The following is a 19492-nucleotide window of genomic DNA, read 5'->3' as shown; positions in this document are numbered from 1 at the left end:
CACAAGAAAAGCATCTGCATATTGTAGAGCTCATCCAACTGGGCATCAATGGAATCTGCATATTGTTTAAGTAGCTCTATTTCCATCGCTCAGTTGTTCCTCATGTGCTGACAAACATCCCTCACCTAGCCACAGGATTTCTGTAGAATCAGAATATGAAAGGTTACATTTCTCTGACTGTAAATTTACTAGAACATGTGACCATGTCCACGTTTTCTATATGGCTACTCTACACCAAAACAAAGTAACTGTTATGCAGGATGGAGCCCTGCTTTCCAGGAGATTGAGGAACTGATAGGAAAGGAATGAATGAATTCCCTGTTTTGCTTTGCTTGTGTGTGGCTTTTTGCTTTGTCTATTAAACTGTTGTTATCTCAACCCACAAATCTTCTCACGTCTTGCTCACTTCTACACTCTTCCAATTCTCTCACAAGTCCCACTGGGTGGGAGTGAGCAAGCAGCTGTATGGTGCTTAGCTGCTGGCTTAGGTTAAACCATGACAGCTCACTGCAAAAAGCAGAAAAGCTACTCTTCAGTTGAGATGCATCTCACAAAGAACAGTTACGCATTAAGAACCAGAAGTCCATCTAATGTGAACAACTAAACCAAGTACCAGTTCTCCTCATTCATCTCCCTACTGGAAAGTACAAATTTCGTATTACTGCTTTACATTAGGTAAAAGCAACCTAAATTGCTCCGGGATACACTGGTTTCAAATTGATGCACGTTTTGTGTTGTTGTTTTTTGTCTTTTGGAGATTACAATGTTTATTCCTGCTATTTCACATCTTCAGCAGAAGCCTGTCATTTCTTATTATTATTCCCAATTACATCAGTGATACTGCTGTATTCCCTTATGCTTAGGACCATCAAGCATATTTTTCAGTACAAAAGGGTGCCAGATGTTTTATCAATCAACTTTACTGCATTCCTAAGAACCATATTCTAATGTGTTCCCCTCACAAAAATGAGCAAGGGAAAACATTTCATTTTGTGACAATTCCAGACTACTGAGACCACTAGATCACTTTGCATTCAGACTATTTAAGGTTACAAAGTAAAGGTAAAAAGCATTATATTAGTCTCCAAGCTAAGTATCATTTTGATTTTGCACTTCCTTAAAAACATCAAACTACCAAAGAAGTCCACAGTTGCTTCAGAAACAAACCTAGTGAGAACTAGTACAAAAGCTGTACTGTAGCCCCAAACTAATTCTTCTGTTAGTTATGGCATTAAGATCTGGTGCCTTATAATTTTCAAAGTTTTAGAAAAGGAGAAGCAGGTGGTCAAATAACATGGTCAATATGTAACCATGAAGACTTCTGCACTGAAAAACAAAGTTCACTTTGACAATTTTGAGAGAATATAATACAATTACCAAATCCATTTCACCACAGTGAGCAATATGACAGTACAGAACTTTCCACTTTTCTCTTTGGCAAGATTTCACACTGGCATGTGCACAAAGTCAAGTTCAGAGCCCAGCCTGACTTGGCAGCCCACAGCCCTCTGCCTCTCACAGGGCCACCAGAAGGAGCCTTTGATGGAACTTCAGGCAGAATTCATCCTTTAAATTCCTGGCACATCTGACAATTTAGATAGATTAGAGATGTTTAAAATAAATGCCATAACTTTATTATTAACACGGTATTTATTTTTTTTTTAACTGCATTCACACAGTCTGCATGTGTAGTTTATATATATGCATACTACTATATACTTACTAATATATAAAGTATAAATTCACATTATAGATATGTATATGTATGTAAAGCTATAACTTGACATGCAGTTCAATGTATTTTAATATTGCATTATAATTTAGTAATAGATTATCAATATAATGTGGCAGCATCTCAAGTAATACACCTTATAAAATAAAATGCTTACTTTAAAAAAAGAAAGGCAAGATTAAAGAAAAGGTATTTCTGTCAACACTGATTTCCTTCACTTCATATAAATTTTTTATATATGCTAGATTTAGTCTCTGCAGGTTTTGCAGGCAAAGGAGTTTCTCCACTCGTTTAGCAAAAGAGCAGGGAAGGTATCAGGGCTGATAAGATAATATTTACTAGCTACATCTGCTGTAACTGCTTTTTATAGACTCCAACAGCGCACGACAGTCACTCTTGAAATTTCTCCTATCCTGAAAGGGACACAAACACCTTGAGGAACTACTTTAAATGATGTTTGGTGTTTAAAGCTGACAAGACTCCCCCCTCTTGTCTTTCAGTTCAGTCTAGTAAAAACCTTCAGGAGTAGCAGTAAGGAAATATAGCCTGCTACATGTATTCTGAATGAGCATTTCACAGTTTCATCTGTCATTTAGACAACATTACAATGTATCAAAATTTAGTGACCTAAAAGTACCCAATGCAGAAAACAGGAGACGGAATAAACAGACCTAGTGCTATTGTTACAGCTATCACCAGTGAAGTGGGTATTAAATTTTCTTCACAGCACAAATTAAAGTAGATTCGAAGTTATTTCTTTTTCTGGTTACCTTGTATTTCCAAGATGCTGACCGGCTTGTTATGAATAGCCACATTCAGCCAGCCACAGTCTTTACACAAATGTCTGCAAGGACATGTAATACAGAGCAATTGTGCTAGTCCAGCAAACACATTTGAAAAACAGTACAAAACAGCAGCAATGGGAGAATAGATGTTACTGCTTGTACACAACATATTATTTCTCATTAAAAAAGACTAATTACTGTTCTGTTCAAAGTTTTTGTTTTGTTTGGTTGTTTTTGTTTTTTGTTTATAAAACAAAACAACCCAGAACTTCCATCTAAGCAACCAGATAAAAAAAGATACATTATGATATCTGTTTGAAACCACCTAGATTATTTACTGGAGAAAAAGTCTCATATCCCCAGTAAATAAATAACAGATCTTCTCTGGGATCTTTGTGGATCTTTTTCAAAAATCAGAATATTATTTTGGGCAATTATTTCTACTCAAAAGAGTATTCTTTTGATTTTCAGGCAAATTATTATCTGTCTATGTTTGTCCACTAACATAAACAGCCAAAGACTCTTAAACACCAACCATTTATTACACTGCAATTAAAACAATAACTAAAACCACAACAAAACCATGCAGCTTCACTCACCCCATCTGTCCACATGTATCAAAATGCCTACAAAGAATGTTAATTAGATTTTATTTAATCACTGAAGTCATATAAGAAGAGTGAATTCAAGCAAAAGGTGACAGGTCAGATGAAAGATAGGGGTCAAGGTTAAAATTTAACTAAGACTACATTTGACATCATGTTGGTTTAGTATCAATGAAGACACCTGCACGAAGAATCTCCATGCACATAGAGAAGGGAATAAACGTAAATATTTTCAAAGCCAAAAATTTCAGGATATAAATATCTCAATTCAAAAAGCTGACAGGGATAGTGTATATTTAAAGTTTAGAAACAAATGCACATCCATAAGTAATATTTAAGTCTATAATTAATTATAACATCATGGTCCTACAGATTCCATACTCTCAATACCACATTCTATTTTAGGCATATAACATGACAATGTCCGTATGTCACCAATGCTGAGAATGATGTTTGTGATATATTTAATATCTCAGTTATTGATTTAGACTGCTTGCTGGATACCTGATACATACAGTATTTCCATAACACAGTGAAATACAGAATTAAACAAGAGGTAGCTAAGGTTACCCTGGTTGGCTGCACAAGAGGAATAGTTTCAGAAATACTGAAGTATATTTAGGAAAAAGAAAAAAAAAAGATCAGGGTAGGTTGACCTGGCAATCTAATTCCAAAGGGCTCTTCTTGCAGGGGAGATTCATGTTTATTGATGCCTAAGAAGTGGACAAATGTTTAAAAACGCATTTTTGAATTTTCATAATATTTTGGGACTGTTAATTGAAACCCATTAATTTTAGATGAATCAGGAGGCAACAATATTATGAAGGCATTTAAATGCACAGAACCAAACCAATTATATTGTCATACTTCAATTTGCTTCTAAGAAGGATGGTAATGAAAAAACTTAACAGGAATGTATTCATATGATATACCAGAGTTAGAAGATATATGCATGAACTGTGTTTAACTGTCTCTTTTGTAGCCATAGACTATCAATATCTCAGTCATGTAATCAAAAATTGACTACCCATTTCCCGCTCAAAACCAGGCAGCATGTAATGCATCTACCTACAGAGCTGACTGCCTTGTCGTGACCTAAGATAACACTTTTTGTAATATTTATTGAGACAGTAAAAATAGCAGTGAAGAAACAGCAGGATGTAAACCATGGAGTTGGCCGAGGGATGCCACCACATGGCTACTGCTCACTGCACCTCAGTAAAAAAACATCATGGGTTCAAGGCACCTTGAATCAAACTGCATCCCCCAAAGGCTGCCAGTTTTGCAGATTCTTCAGTGGGAAGAAGATTTGAAGGCATCATCTGGCAGATGGTTCAAGGTCTCAACCTGAAGATGCAGTGAGGAATCTCTAACACCTTTCCATGTGTGTCTACAATCAGGACAGAAATCAAAGGCTGTGCAGGGGATCACTGCCTGGCTCCATGCACTGCACCCTGGTCTGCTCCATACAGCATAATGTGTTCTGCCACACAGACAGAACAACCGTCAGCAGCAAAACAAGATGCAAGAAAATTTAAAGACAACATTTTAAGGATGAGACAAGGTAAAGCAGGGGATAGGTTTAAAAAAAACCACCCAAAAATATAGCCCTTAAAGATTCGCCAACCTACAACAGCAAAGTAATTTTAATGATTTTTACATAGTCTTGTTTTAATACACAGATTTTAAGCATTAATGATGTGACCATGTGGGCAGGTTTGCACCAGCTGAACTCAAATATAAGGCTTCTCTGAGGTCTGCAAGCTATCACCGAGTCGCATGTTTGATGTGGATTAAAAACATTTGCATTAAGTTTCAAAAGCCTGTTAAAGCATTACGCTGTAGACTTTTATTTTATACATGCTTAATTTTACTTTGTGAGCATCCTAGTATCTGCTGCATGCGCTGCTACAGCTGCATTCTCAATTAATTTCTAATAGAATAAAGACTTAGACATAAACACTTTTAAATATTACTTAAGATACAAAATCTATTTTAGGATTTTTGATCCAACAAAAGTGGACAATTTTTTTTCTTTTTATGACAGAGTAAGAACAAGAATCTTCCTGTATATTTCTCAGATTAGACTGCATGTATTTTTTCTGGTTTTATTTTAGAACCATAGTCCTCCCTCAAGGCGATTCCATATATGATTACAAATCCTTATGCAATTTCATTCCAGGTTCTATATTTATCAAAACAATCTTAATAGCAATGTTCTTTCCTCAGCATGAACCAGGCTTTTAAAACAAGATTGCAAAGAGACCCCCACAAAAAGTCCCATTCTAACAAGATTTTCTAATGTCTTCACAACTTCAAATGCTTACACATAACTCATAGATTCAATAGTTCCTACAAAGACATACACTATTTTTTTTTATATTTGGTGACCAAACTCAAATTCCACATATATACTTTCTATCTGTCAAGACGAAAAATCTTTCACATGCAGTTATTATGCACAGCTTGCCTTCCTAAGTATTATCTATTACAAAATATATTCAGAAATATACAGAGTCAGAAAGTGTGGGCTAAAAGTAGTGCAAGCATAATCAAAGTCATTAAGTGGTCCCGCATACAGAAGATGTGTAAAAACCCACCAAAATCCCACAGCTACACACTTCTTCCTTCCACTGTTCTGAAGAAGCCGCTTCAAATGATCTAAACAAAATGTTGGTTTTGACATGCACTCATTACATCTGTTTTAGAAGCATATGTATTTTACATGTTTATGCCAGAAGCTACTAATCACTAACACGTGACACGCTTATATTAGACACTATTTCGCAAATCATCTACTGATTTAGGCTGGAAATTTCCCCTGAGTGAAAACCATGCACAATACACCACAACTTGTCTAAAACAATTATATCTCAGTACTCATCTTTTTGGAGACACAGTGCACATTTCAAATTGTCACCAAGAAACACAGACAGAACTTCAGAACTTTATAAACCAGTTTTATCAACTTCCAAGTCTGAGAGTCCAGAGACATCTTCCAAACTCCTGATAAACTTAAGTTATATTTAATTTAAGCACTCTCCCTAGATTATCCTATGAACTGTGGCACTGAGTTCTACAGAGCCCTAGGAATTGTAAAGAGGTCCTCCAAGTATATTATTTTCCCTTTTCCACAGTGGCAGAACCAAGCAGGTCTTCCCTGACCAAACAGGTGTTCAGGGAATTCTTTACAGTACTTTGGTTTCTTTAAATAGGTTAAGGCAGTAGTTACAAAATATTTTTTTCCTGGTGGTCACACATGTAGCCCTGGAAAACTGATCTAAGCTCTAGTTTCAATCATTAAGTATTTTAGTTGCTTGGAATAAGTTTCCTTATCATTATAACACACAGTTACCACTATGTGTGTTTTACCTTTGCTTAAGAATCATTAACATTGGAAAATGGTGAAACATACAATATTTGTTTAAGACCTCCAGGACAGGAATCAAGAATTCTCTTATCTGTAAGAACTGTAGCACATTGCTGATGCAACACCGCAGTAGTATAAAAGGTAAGATAGAGAACCAAGTCACTGCAATCATGTAACAGAATGTACCAACAAGGACAAAAAATGCTGTTAATAAACGGTGTTTTCCTCTTTACCTCAGGCAAACCGTATCAAATTTTAAGTACCAACAAATGCTCCCATAACCACAGAAAAAGAATGCTGAAAAAAAAATCGTATTTATCAGCAAACAGAAAAGACTTTGCACACGAATAACTTCATATAAGTGCTAGCGACAACTGCAGTCAGTCTCATTTCGAAAACAGTGACTTAGACTGAGAGCAAAATGTGACACTGCAGGGATGGCAACTTTTCAGTGGTGAATCAAATCATGTTTTCTTTCTGAAGATAGTGACTAAACATATCCATAAAAAACTCAGCAGGGGCAGGAGACGATGACTTTGGCAGCCTGCTGCTTCTCAGTTTCCTTATCATCTGCAGTTTGTGGACATACAAGATCGATGTTATGATCCCAGGTTACAAATTCCTTTGGAGTGGGAAGGCAGGAATCATTTACTCTCATAAAATGAGACAGCCTCCCAATGTGTGCCATTCCAAATTCACTTGCATGCTCTTTGACAATCAGGCACTTGATTCTTGAGCTTGATAAAAGGAACCTAGCTGACTGCAAAGCTGACTGGTGATAAACAGCATACTTTAACCAAATAATTCCATCAGCTTTAGCCCATATAGTGCCACATTAGTATTGCAACTTGCAAACTCCAAGATAATAAAGACACAGTAGACAATACTGTAAGTCTGATCAAGGTTAAAAACCATATGCCACTGTGGCATTTAACTTACACTACTAATGAAGAAAAGCAGCCTGTATAGTATAACTGCAGTGTGCAGTGCAGTTTGTAAATTTTTAACCTGTCTGTGTTGGTTTGAGTAACAATAAAAACATTTTAAGTGAAATTCAACATAAATCTTCATTCTAAAGTATTGGTAGAACAAAAGCTTTTACACACTGCCAACCCCTTTATACAAGCTGACCAGTTCATTTCATGTAAAAAAAAAAAAATAAAAATCCCACCCCTCCCCTCCCCCCCCCAAAAAAAAAGTTAGGTTTTCCCAGCACAGGCTGACGTAGTCTAGGATATCATCAGGGTAGCTTCACTGGTACATAACAAGTGCAGGTAGAGCTAAAACATTGTATCAATAAACAAACAAACAAACAAACAAAAAATACAAACAAAAATACAAACAAAAAAACCAAAACAAACACAAAGGATTATGTTAACTGTGCTATAAAATCTTTGTAGAGATTTATAATCAGCACTAAGGAATTATTCCAATACATATTAGTTGTACATTTCTAAACAGTAGATCAGCAAATACAGAATGAAATAAGTTCATAAAGCACTTACTGAAACTCAGTATGAAAGATTACATCTGAGGTAATCTTACACTAAATTTAGAAAGTTTTATTATTAATATGCTACTTGCTTAATGCAAGTTCTCAGAACACACAGTGGCAGTGAAAATGTTGATAAACAACTGGGCCAGAAAAAGTTTAGAAGACCTCCCAAACCCAAAAATTTATTGCCAGAATAAACAACAATTATATTAGAAAACAGTAACCAAACATAAACCACTACAAATTAAAACAGATACTACCCATACAACTCACAAGAAGAAAACAGATTAACTGAACCTGCAAGACCTTTGGTTCTGCAATGACTGTAGGCAGGCTGGACTTCATTCACTCTGAGCAGAAGTCAGAAGTGCCAACAACCAGTATGAGTGGGATTAAACCAACTGCAGCAGTACATGAGGACTGGGATTAAATAAAGATATAAGATCCTAGGTGCCAAAGGTATCTGTTGTTGATTTTAAAATAATTAAAAGCTTTAGAAGAAGACCAAATACTGAATTTACAGAACTTTAGCTTCACAGTGTTGTTTGCCAGTTTCAATAGCGAATCATAGCTCTAAAGTTGTCTAAGAAGGAATAGCTGAAAAAAATCTATTTTGATAGAAACTAGTTTTATTGAGACTAATAGAAAATCTAAATAGAGTTATCAATTTCAACTACTTAAACTAAACAAGCAGCAAGTATTTACAAGGAAGACTTTGCTGAAAAATATCAGATAACATAATATTCTGTTGGCTCTTTACAGCACTGAGGTACATTGCCACTTTGTCAGCTTCACTTTGTCAAGTATTTTAAGTAATCACAACCTATTTTGCAGTAATGAATTCCCATAGATTTAGATGGGAAACCAGGAAGCACTGTAGCATAATCTCATTGCATTCTCAAGAGCAAATACTAGGCCTGGTTAATGAGATATAAGCATAAATAGTTCCACTACATATTCCTTTATTCCACAATGATAATGAAAATTATGTTGCTTAATTTCAAATACTTGCTTTATTACATATCTATGATGCAAACATTTCCCCTACATAACATACTGCAACACAACCAACCAGTTCAGAACTGGTTGCCAGTAAAATCAAAAGCAAGGACGTTTAAGACTGGTTATAACAAAAAGGACTTAACAATAGAATGTAAAGTTATCCACTGTTAGAATGTGCAAAGCATCTCCATTTAACTGCACAAGCTCTGAACTGAACAAATATCACTTCAAAACATGAGATGAATGCGATGTGCCTGTTTCAGCACTCTGTTTTGCTTTTGAGTATTTCCTATTTCTGCCAATAAAAAACTACAAGGAACATCTAAACTTAAATGACTCACAGCCTGCTACTTTAGCTCTGTTACTCTATCCCTGACAGCTTTTACAATCCATTTCCTTCCACTTTCACTTTATTTGCCTTAGTGTTACTCTGCATAGCCAGTTCTTAGGTGGTTTAAAAAAATTCAATACATTAATTGCAGCAATATGGAGTACAAGACATATGGAGAACTTCTGTGTGCAACTATGGCAGCATCTCCAACAGTCATTTTACTGGACAAGAAAGAAGTTTAAATTGAATAAACTACTTAACACTGTCAGAATCCAGCAATTTATTAACTCAAAAAATTAATTAAATAAGCTGTAGACTTTTGGACTTCCCCAGAGCATTCAAAAGTGTATCTTTAGGACTACCCATGCATTTCATGGAAGCTACTCCATGAACACAGTAGCAGCAGTATTAGATCACTTCACTCACTACCCTTTAAAAAGTGATTACTTCCTGCATTGAACACTTTTTATGTATACCTACACATACACCTATTTATGCAAGAGTTCCATACATATGTGAAATTGCTCTCAACAAGAGGACTTCTTAAACATAGCACAATGCTTCCAAAAAAATCATGTAACTGAATATAAAATCATATTCTGTTGGCTCTTTAAAACAAAGATATGCTTCCAGTAGGATTACTAGTGAAATAGTAGATGCCTTCCCTCACTATGACCTGTACACAGAAAACCAGCTTTAACATGCTATCCAAGAAATTAGAAGTAATAGTTAACCTATTTAGAAACATGCTTATTTTTTAAAAAATGGAGTTTCCTAAGAAGATGCAGCTTAGAAATTCCACAACTGAGACTGCAATATAAAAAAATACAATTATTCTTGCTCTTGACTGAAGAATAAAGATTGATATCTATGCCTGTAGTTCAGCCTATTCAGTATGTTGAGACATGACACTGAAGCACATAAACTGTTGAACACTTCCAGAATTTCACAAACATAAATAGATTAATGGTACTGCAAGCATATGCTGACCTCTTCCCCCATACCACCAAAACTCTCTGGCCTAAAAACATTTGGTTCTTCCAGTCTTGAAATACCTGACCAACTTTAATTGGCAGTAACAACTCTTCTGAAGGAAGAACGGAAAAATGTTCACGACCTCCATAAAAACAATACAGTTGGGAAGCATAACTGTATTTTGATCTTGGGAAGATTATTTTGTAAATAATGTGCATCTGCCCTTGAACATAACCTTCTAAGTGTGTACTGATGCTCCAAGGCAAACTACATGCAAACATCCACAGCACAGCATTTTGGATGTACTAGGAGAAAATCATCCCGTTATGTGTGAAGCATTTCAAACAAAGTGCGAGATATAAAAGCACTATTCTTGCAAAATACTCCTTTTTTAATGGGAAAAAGGTGCACAACTGACTAACAACACCTGACGCGCAGACCAGATATTATGGAAGTATCAACCTCTGAAAGTTACCAGCAAAGCATGGAGCTCTGAACAGGCCGTGTGCTTGTGCAAACCACACAGGTTCATCAGGTTGCACGACTAGGGCTGTAAAGGGAGCAGAGGAAACGCTGGGTGCTAAGGCAAACCCTGCCTTCTCTCGCGGAAGAAAACAGCAAACCTCTTGTCAATAGGGGAAGCAGGACTAGCGTGACTGACACATTGCTGAGCCCGGCTGCTGCAAGGGGCCAAGGACGCGCAGTATCTGCTGGGCTACCTGAGCGACGAGAGCTCCCACAGCCAGGTCCTGCCTCACAAAGCTCAGACAGGCGAGGTCTGACCACTGCGAACCCCTGCCCGCCCACAGCCCACTCCTCCGCACCCGGCCCCGGCTCCCCGCCGCGGCCCACTCGGCCCTGCCCGTCGGCGAGAGACGAGGCTGCTGGAGAGGGGATGCTGCTGCCACTTTTTACCTGAGCCAGGACCACGGGGAACACGCCCGTCCGCCCGCTGTAACACGTCGCCAGGGTGCCTCCCCAGACCGCGGCTGCGGCGGCGACCCTCCAGCTGGGTAGGCGCCGCTGGTTCCGAGGGAGCCGCAGCCCGGCGAGCCGCCCCCTCAGCGGAGCGCGAGCAGACGCCACCAGCACCGCTCTCCACGTCGCCATCTTCCCGGAAGCCGCGGTGGCGCCACCGACATCGATCCGGCCCTTCGGCCGCATGCGCAAAGCCGGGTCCGAGGCCGCGGGATCGGTCGCTGGCCGCGCCGGGGGGGCGGTGGCGGTGGCGGTGGCGGTGGCGGGTCACTCTGCTGTTGGGAACGTGCTGGCCTAACTCCGCTGGCGAGAGAGAGGCTGCCTGCATAGTCGGAGGGGATGGAGCTGGCAGAGAGGTAATGCACGCACAGGTGTGCAGGGTCTCACATCAGTGACCGGCGCCGCAGGGCTGCCTTCTTGTCTTGGAAACGCGCTGGGCTCCCGGTCTCTCCACCCCGGGCCTAGCAGGTCTCTCAGTGGTGAGGGGTGGCAGCCGGGCCCCCGTTTCAAGCGTTTCGTTGAAAACAGCTCAAGTGGAGGGGCAGGTCGGCGGGCAAAGGCCCTGCGCGGCCGACCCGGGCCCTCCTCCGGGAAGAGAAGCGGAGGGCCTGACCACTGCCGGGCTCGCCTAGCAGGTACCTGGCGGAGCGAGAAGGAGGTGTCTGGAGTCTCGCGTTTCGCTTGTATAAGGGAGGACAGTAACCAAGGCCTCGCCTGTGTAGCGGAGAGTGAAAAGTGGCGATGCTTGTAACGGTCCTCCACCTGTGTCTCTCACAGCTTCATGTTACTCACTGAAGTGATTCTTCTTCCAGAGCTTTAAGCACTGCTGAGTACATGAAGAGCAGTGGGTCACGAACTGGGTTTGAAATTCTGCAGGAAGCCCAGTATGCAGAGTATGGCAGGTCTGGTGAACTTGCACTAGCTGGGCTGACCTGACACCGAGTGCTGTGCAGTTGGGGTTTTTCCAAGTGTCAGAGATGTCAGGTATGGATGTGGTGCTATGCTTATGTTCCAGACAAGAAACAACAAAAGCAGTAATACGTTTAGAACATCTTTTTCAAGGGCAGAGTAGGGTTTCTCATTAAATCCAGGTGACAGAAGGTATGCTTACAGAAACTGTTATGGTAGAGGTGATAACTGAGAACATTACAGATTGACTTGACCAGGACTGATTACTTATGTCAAAGAAAACTATTCACTGTGAATGCTTCAAAATGCTTTTTTTTTGTCCACTACCATAGTTTTAACAAAGCTCTCTATGCCTTGATAAGATTGAATTGGTTGATCACACTGTAATGTTAGTTGATCACTTTCAGACATCGGGCCATCTGGGAATCAGTGAAGAAGTGGAGAGGAAAGCTGAATGTCATTTGTACATTGGCAATGCCAGTATCCATATTTTTGGAGTTGTTGACCTAATGGCTCCATGTGAATGTGGGAATAGACTGGGGAAAAAACTGCTGTATGCAGTTTTCCATTACTTCAGTCTTTGGTTAAAGGCCTTCAGAAAGTACTCCGTCCATTTTAGCAAACTATAACTTTCACCTCTTTTTGATACAACATCCAGTACTATGCTGTCAGCATTACAAATGCTGTGGTATAGGCTCTGAAATACGGAAATGCCTTTTTGCGCTCTATCCACTAACAAACAGGGATCATCCATGAGTGCCATGGAAGGAATGTTAGTTCACTGTCCTTCCCTGACCTGAATTCAGAGTCATGAATTCAGTTTCATAGATGGTAATTTCAGTCATCTAACTAATGGAATCTCAAAATTTGTCCAGTCTTCCATTAGCATGTGTTGTTCACTGAGTGTCATTCTGTGAAGTGTTTGAGACATCCTCAGGAATGTGCCACCTGAGTCCCTAGTAGGATACAAACCCTTCAAAAACACCTTCTCTGGGGAACACAGATGACTGCTCATTGCAAAATCACCCAGGAGTGCAACATGCAGGATGAATGGTTTCCATCTCTGCAGACTAATGTACATTGCATAATCTTTTTCCTATCCCCAGAGACCTAAAAGTAACTCACACAGGAAAATACTTTCTAATCCCCAGATCCTGTAAAACAGCAGCAAAATCTCTCTATTGTCATGCACAAACACACACTGCAGAATTCCATTTCTGCTGCAGAGATGTAAAACTTGGAGCAAATTCTTTTTTCCCTATTTCTACTCCCCTCTAGACAGACAACATATTTTCCATCCCAGTCTTATAGTTTGACACTGAATATTTGCACAAACAGATTAAGAATATTTCCCTTTCTGTGTCAGCCAATAACAAGCATTTCATGAATGCTGGCAACACCCTGAAATCTTGTAAAGGATGCCTGAGAAATCTGAATTCTGAATGCAGATCCCTTGACATTGAACACACAACTACAGCACAGGTAAGCAGGTTTAGTTCAGCACCCTGCCAGCCTTTTTCAGTTTTCCTTTGAGAAAGAGCAAAAAAGTAGGTCATTTGTCTTCCCTCAAATGACATTCCTGACTGGAACAGATACAACTGCAGTGTGGATGGAGAACTGCTCTCCTATGACTGCAAGCATGCAATGCTGATTGGGAAACTAAGTGTCCTTAGCCACCCCTTCTCTCCATGCAGTAAATTCTCCCCATGTGTGCAGTGTCCAGGAGTGCAAAGCTACCACTGCGTTAATGTATTGCTGTAACCAGGCTGGTGTATTTGTGGGTGCTAGAACATATGCCTAAGTAGCTTGGAAACTCTTTGCTATTAAGACATAGTTCTGTTTCACCTCATGCAGAGCTACTGCAGAGTAGTTTATGATAGAAAGGAAAGATTGCTGTAGTCTGTAGGAATGACGCTGAGAATCTGCTAAATATAACAGGAGTTTCATCCAAAAAATAGAGCTGCATGGTGACAAATGTCATCAACTGCTGTGCCCTGTGGCACTGATTCAGAGACTCCCATTCACATACTGTTCAGTTTGCTCTTGCTTGGCTCTTGTAAGCAGAAATCATTACATTTAGCAAGCTGACAAACCTGCTTTTTTGACAACTGCTTTCTACATGTTTACTTCAGACTTTGTACTAGTGATGTTTACATTGCTGAAAAATTTGCAAAAGCAAATGAAAAGTCTAATAAAATATTTTCTTAAATGTTTAAGAATGTAATTTTCCTGTAAGTTTCAATGTTCCACTGAGTTGTTGTATAGCAATATTTAAATGCAGTCATTTCTTGTTAGACATAATAAACATAATGTGAAGTTGCATCAAAAACCAAAAACATACTACCATGAAACAAAACCCCTGTGACTCCTGCAATTCTTAGGAAATCACATTTGGCATAAACTTCATTTCTTCCAAGTTTTGTTAAAAATTCAATAGCAAAAATTAAAAATACAAAGTATACCTACAGCTCCAGGCCTGTAGGTCCACTTCCATGTCTCAGTGTCTTGTAAAAGTGTTAGGCCAAGTTCCAACAGGGGTTCACTCTCTGCTAGAACTCCCATCCCCTTGAGAGCATTAGGCTTAGTGCCAGCATTCATTTACTCTTGTAACAGCTTAAATTAACTCCTGTTACATTCAATCTAAACCCTGTCTTACCATTTTAGATAGAATAAGAGTTGAGAGATGGATTCAGTCATCCAGTCAGAGGGCCACCCATCATGCTCGTCTGTCTTTCAGGACTTCAAATGCTGCATAAACTGGATTGGGGATGGTGACCACCAGCCATTTGTGAATAGAGGGAGGGGCCGGCAAGCCACCTTTTATATACATGACCCCATTTCACAAGAAGTAACATGGAGGTGGTCTGGCTTACTTAGCCATATGTAGATTTCACAGTAAGCTCCAACAAAAAATAGGATTTTAATAGACAAGGCAGTGTGCTAAAATATTTTGGATACTTTCCTAGAGGAGCTGAACAGACAAGGTAATTTAAAGACAGGAAATATCACTGCTTGGGTTTGGAGGTGAAAAACTGGACCATAGATTGAATTTTGCCCAAAGTCAGACAGGAGACTGAAATGGAAGTGCTCACAATGCCAGTCCTTCTTTAGCCCCCTCAAAATTAAGAATATCACTTGTATTCTACCTTAGACATGAGTGCAATCTGTCTGTGATTACAAGGAAAATACTTTGAAGCAGAAAAGTGGTATAAACACAAGGAAGACAAGTTTTGTTAAAAGTGAGAATCTGAAATAATCCTTGCACACTTTTGAAAACTACAGGGTGACTGGATAAAACTAGACAGTTGTTAAAGTTGATCAGCTGATACCTTGATCTCTCCCCAGAGTTTCAAAAGTCCTGTACCAAGGTCTGTATGGTGGAGGTTGGGAGCTGACCAGAGATTTCCAAAGCTGCTTCCTATGCTAGAGAGACAATTATTCATAGACTTGTAGAATAGTTTGGGTGGGAAGGGACCTTTAAATGCCATCTAGTCCAAATCCCCTGCCATAAGTAGGGACATCTTCAACTAGATGAAGTTGCTTAGAGCCTCATTCAACCTGACCTTGAATGTTTCTGTAATTTCTCCCCATTCCTCCTCCACAAGAAAGCAAACAAACAAAGGAAAACCAAACAAATAACAAGCAGATGAGAGATCATTTTCAAGGAAGCTGAAATGCCTTCCTCTGATTAAGAAGCCTTAAGATGACAATGTGCTGTTAGTTTATAGAAAGTCCAGTTATTGTATAACATTTGGAGGTGATGGAAATAGCCCTTCCTGAATCTTCGTTAGTGAAGACAAGCCTCTTCACAGGAGAAGGAAAGCTCCTATCTTCAAACCTTGGCAGATGGAGCTCGTCTAGCCTTGTAAGGTCTTCCATCTAGGAGAAGGACACTCTTACAAAACCTACTACCTGTGGACTTTGCTGTCACCGTCCTAGCTAGCTAGGCCGTGGCAGTTAAACCTCAGGTGTAAAGGGTGGGGCCAGTTCTGCACAAGCTACGCCTCACCTAAAAAATCCACTGCGCAGGCTGGAAGGGCTCACTCTCACTTGTCTGTATGGACAGGTGAGGGTCGAAACGGTAGGTGAAAAGGTGCATGGGAAGCTGCAGATCCAACCTTGCATGCGGGCGGACCGGCGCGTGGGTAGCTCGAGATTGCTCAGGAGTTGACAGTCCTGGTCGGACACTTCCCGATTGCCTAAGAACCCTTTTTTTTTTCCCAACCAGATTTGCATATCCCACATGCTCTTGGTCATCGTCCTTGTAGTAAGCGTAGTTAAAGCCCTTCCCAAATCTGCGCTCGCGAAGCCAAGCCGTCAATTACAAGAGAGTCAACACTCATCCACTAGTGAGACTGAAAATAAATGTGAACATTTGTGGCTAGGTAACACTATTCAGCTCATAAATAAGAGTTCACAGCAATCTTTGCATTTGCTATAAATATAGCTTATCTTAAATATTTTCAACTTGCTAAAGTTACTTGAAAGCTTATCATGATAGAGTCCATTTAAAAGGAAAAGAATTAAAATTTATCTAAGATATGTGTTCCCAAATACCTCTCACAGCATTAATTTATATTGACCTAACACACTGTCTTCTAACACTGTTCCTATGTAGTTAGCTGAAAAACACCTTGCTGGCGTACATAACAAGTTCCCTTAAGCTTCAGAAGAACTGCTTTCTTAAGTCAAGTTGAAAATTCAGAGAAGCAAGGTGAAAGCAAAATTCTTATTAAAATGAAAAAAAAATAATTGAAGATACTAGTAATAGGAAAGATTTTAAATTTCAGTTTTTTAAGTTGGGAGTGACCTTCTTGTGGTAAATACATAATTCATAAGAGAAATGATATACAGACTGTTGAAATACTGCTTTTATATGAATAAAAAATGCAGGTCAACCGGTACTCTCTTTTGAAGGAACATGCTTTTTTTTTTTTTTTTTTTTATTTGAGAAGTATATTCGTTGCAGCTCTCCAGGTTAGGCTGTAGGTCCCAGTTCTGTGATGAGTTACATATAGTATGCCTAATTTTAAGCATTTGAAATGTTCTGTGGTCTGAAGCAAGACTATTCCTGCTGCATAAAATTAACTGTATAAATAAATCTGAAGACTGGGGACTTTCTTGCTATTAGATGAGAACTGTGGTTCAGCTGCTGTTTTATCTTTTGATGATAAGATCCCATGGCACTTTTGGAACAATAATAGAGGTTCCCTGAAAACATTTTAAGTAATGGAATTACATTATGTGCTTTAGTGGTTAATATTTTCCTCATGGTTCCAGCTGAATAAGTTATACTTCATTTTTCTTCCCTTCCAAGGATTTTTCTTTAGTGTTGCTAGCACTGGTTGAAAAGATAGAACACATCTAAGTGAAATCCTTTTTACATGTGTCTTTATATACATACATGTATATACACACATTTATACATGTATTTTGCCTATACTGTATTAATCATAAGATTTCTTGAAATGTTATTACCAGTGCTTTCCATGTAAATATAAAATTCTATTGTGGGGGCCTTACTGTATTTCAGGGAGCATTTCTTCTCTTTTCTTCCATTCTCTGAAATTAGTGTGAGCATTGCTGTCAATTTTAATTATACCACTATTTTGCTCTAAGTTTTATAGGAAGAGTTGGCAGCAATAACTATAGTTAAGGTTGCCTAACACTTTCCACTGTATAGATTCTGTACTTAATAAGAAAGAGGGATAGAAATTGCACATAAGGGTACAATAAAACAAGTCAAGATTAGCAAAGTTAATTTTATCTGTGTTACTTGAAAAACCAGAAGGATTTATTAGGGACTCTGACTCTATATTTTTAAATGCAATTTGACTGGTATAATTGTAAATAATTATTGTTATGTAGTTCAAAAAATAAGAGTGGCAAAGACATTACTTCACAGTATTACTAAAGAAACAATTATAGAATTATCAGTATTGTAAGCTGTAAAATATATTTAAAATATATGTTTTCTGGAAATGTTGAAGTAGAAGCAGCACTGTATACCTTCTTTCTTGTTTCTTTTCCCACACCACTGTCTAAAGTTACTTTTAATAATGCTTTGTAGTACTACTATGATTTATTAATGAAAGTAATCTTAAATTATAACATTTTTAATACCACTGAAGATGGTGAAGTGTATGTAATTATTTCTTTGAAAAAGGAAAGAATTATAAAATTCTAATTACTGTTTTCTTTAGTGTATTTCATTATTTTAAGTAGCATTTACTTCTTTTTCTGAGAGTACTATTTATCATCTTTGGTTGCACATATTTTTTTATAAGCAGTAGAAGGCATGATTATTTTCCAAATATGTGTGTTTAGTTGTGTAGTAGCCAAAATTAGTATTAGGGTCTGATCTAAGCTAATAGCACAAGTGTGTGGTGGACACATACCTTCACTATAAAAGGTTCTGCGATTCTTTCACGAAAAAGTTGACAGTCCTAATACAAAGTTCATTGTGGTCAGCAGAGTCTGTTTCCATAGATGCATTTGGCTCTTACAGAGTTGAAAAACAGCTGTAATATTTATGTAAATATTGTGGGTATTCATGGTATATTTGCTAGCAAGGGATTCTTTAGACATCAAAAGGGACTGTTGGAGCCACTCGCAAAGGCATAGTGATAATGGCACTAATGAAAATCCTTGAAGCAACTGTGGACAAAGCTGCTCTTTAGGGAACAGTCCCAACTTGGCACTGTTCAGGCAGGAGCTCTTGGCTGAGAGGATTTCCAGTCCATTACAGGACCCTCTTCTAGAAAAGGGAAGGGTCTTGAGGGAACCTGGGGGAGTTGGTTCTCTGCAGTATCTGAATTGCATGTCTCCAAGGAGGCATAAGCTATACCAAGAGCAAAAAGTCAGGATACACAGACTGGATAATGTTCACAAGGCTTAGGGAGTCTCCTGTTCATATGGCATTTGAAGTGTTTATGGGTCTTGTGTTCCTGCAGCTTAGGTATAGCCTGTCTGTATCTGGTCTGTAATCGAGAGATTTAGTTGGAGGAGCCCACAGCACAGCCAGGGCACCCATGTGGTGCTGGTTCTGGTCCTTGAGCATTCTCCCTTTCATGCAGCACAAAAGATGTACCCCTACAAGTATCAGTCAGGATCTAGGACTTAATTCCTGAGGAAAGGGGACTCAGTGTTACACATGGTGAGACTAAACCATGTGTAACAAAGGTTTGTGTAGAAAGGCAAAGGTATGTAAAACAGGCTAAGATTCTTCCAGCTACACATAAATGTCTACATATGGGTGTCTGCACCTGAATTAATTGCCTTATGCTCTCATTATAGTCAACAGGGAGAAG

General features: G+C 38.8%; 1 protein-coding gene across 2 annotated transcripts in view; it reads right to left on the bottom strand.

Annotated features, from left to right (window-relative positions):
• MICU2 (mitochondrial calcium uptake 2) overlaps positions 1–11473 on the bottom strand; it is a 139986-nt gene extending 128513 nt beyond the window's left edge. For both annotated transcript variants that reach the window (XM_057399638.1, XM_057399639.1), the window contains exon 1: positions 11211–11473. In XM_057399638.1, coding sequence (XP_057255621.1) covers positions 11211–11459 — 249 coding nt within the window. In that variant the 5' untranslated portion in view covers positions 11460–11473. The remainder of the gene's footprint in view (positions 1–11210) is intronic.
• Positions 11474–19492: the final 8019 nt, after the last annotated feature.

This window comes from Pezoporus wallicus, unplaced genomic scaffold, assembly GCF_028554395.1.
Source record: "Pezoporus wallicus isolate ANWC-B61680 ecotype Strahan unplaced genomic scaffold, APGP_CSIRO_Pwel_v1 scaffold_6446, whole genome shotgun sequence".
In the NCBI taxonomy this organism is placed as follows: Eukaryota; Metazoa; Chordata; class Aves; order Psittaciformes; family Psittacidae; genus Pezoporus; species Pezoporus wallicus.
The sequence above is the reverse complement of the archived record's forward strand: the minus strand, read 5'-3'. Positions and strand labels throughout refer to the sequence as shown.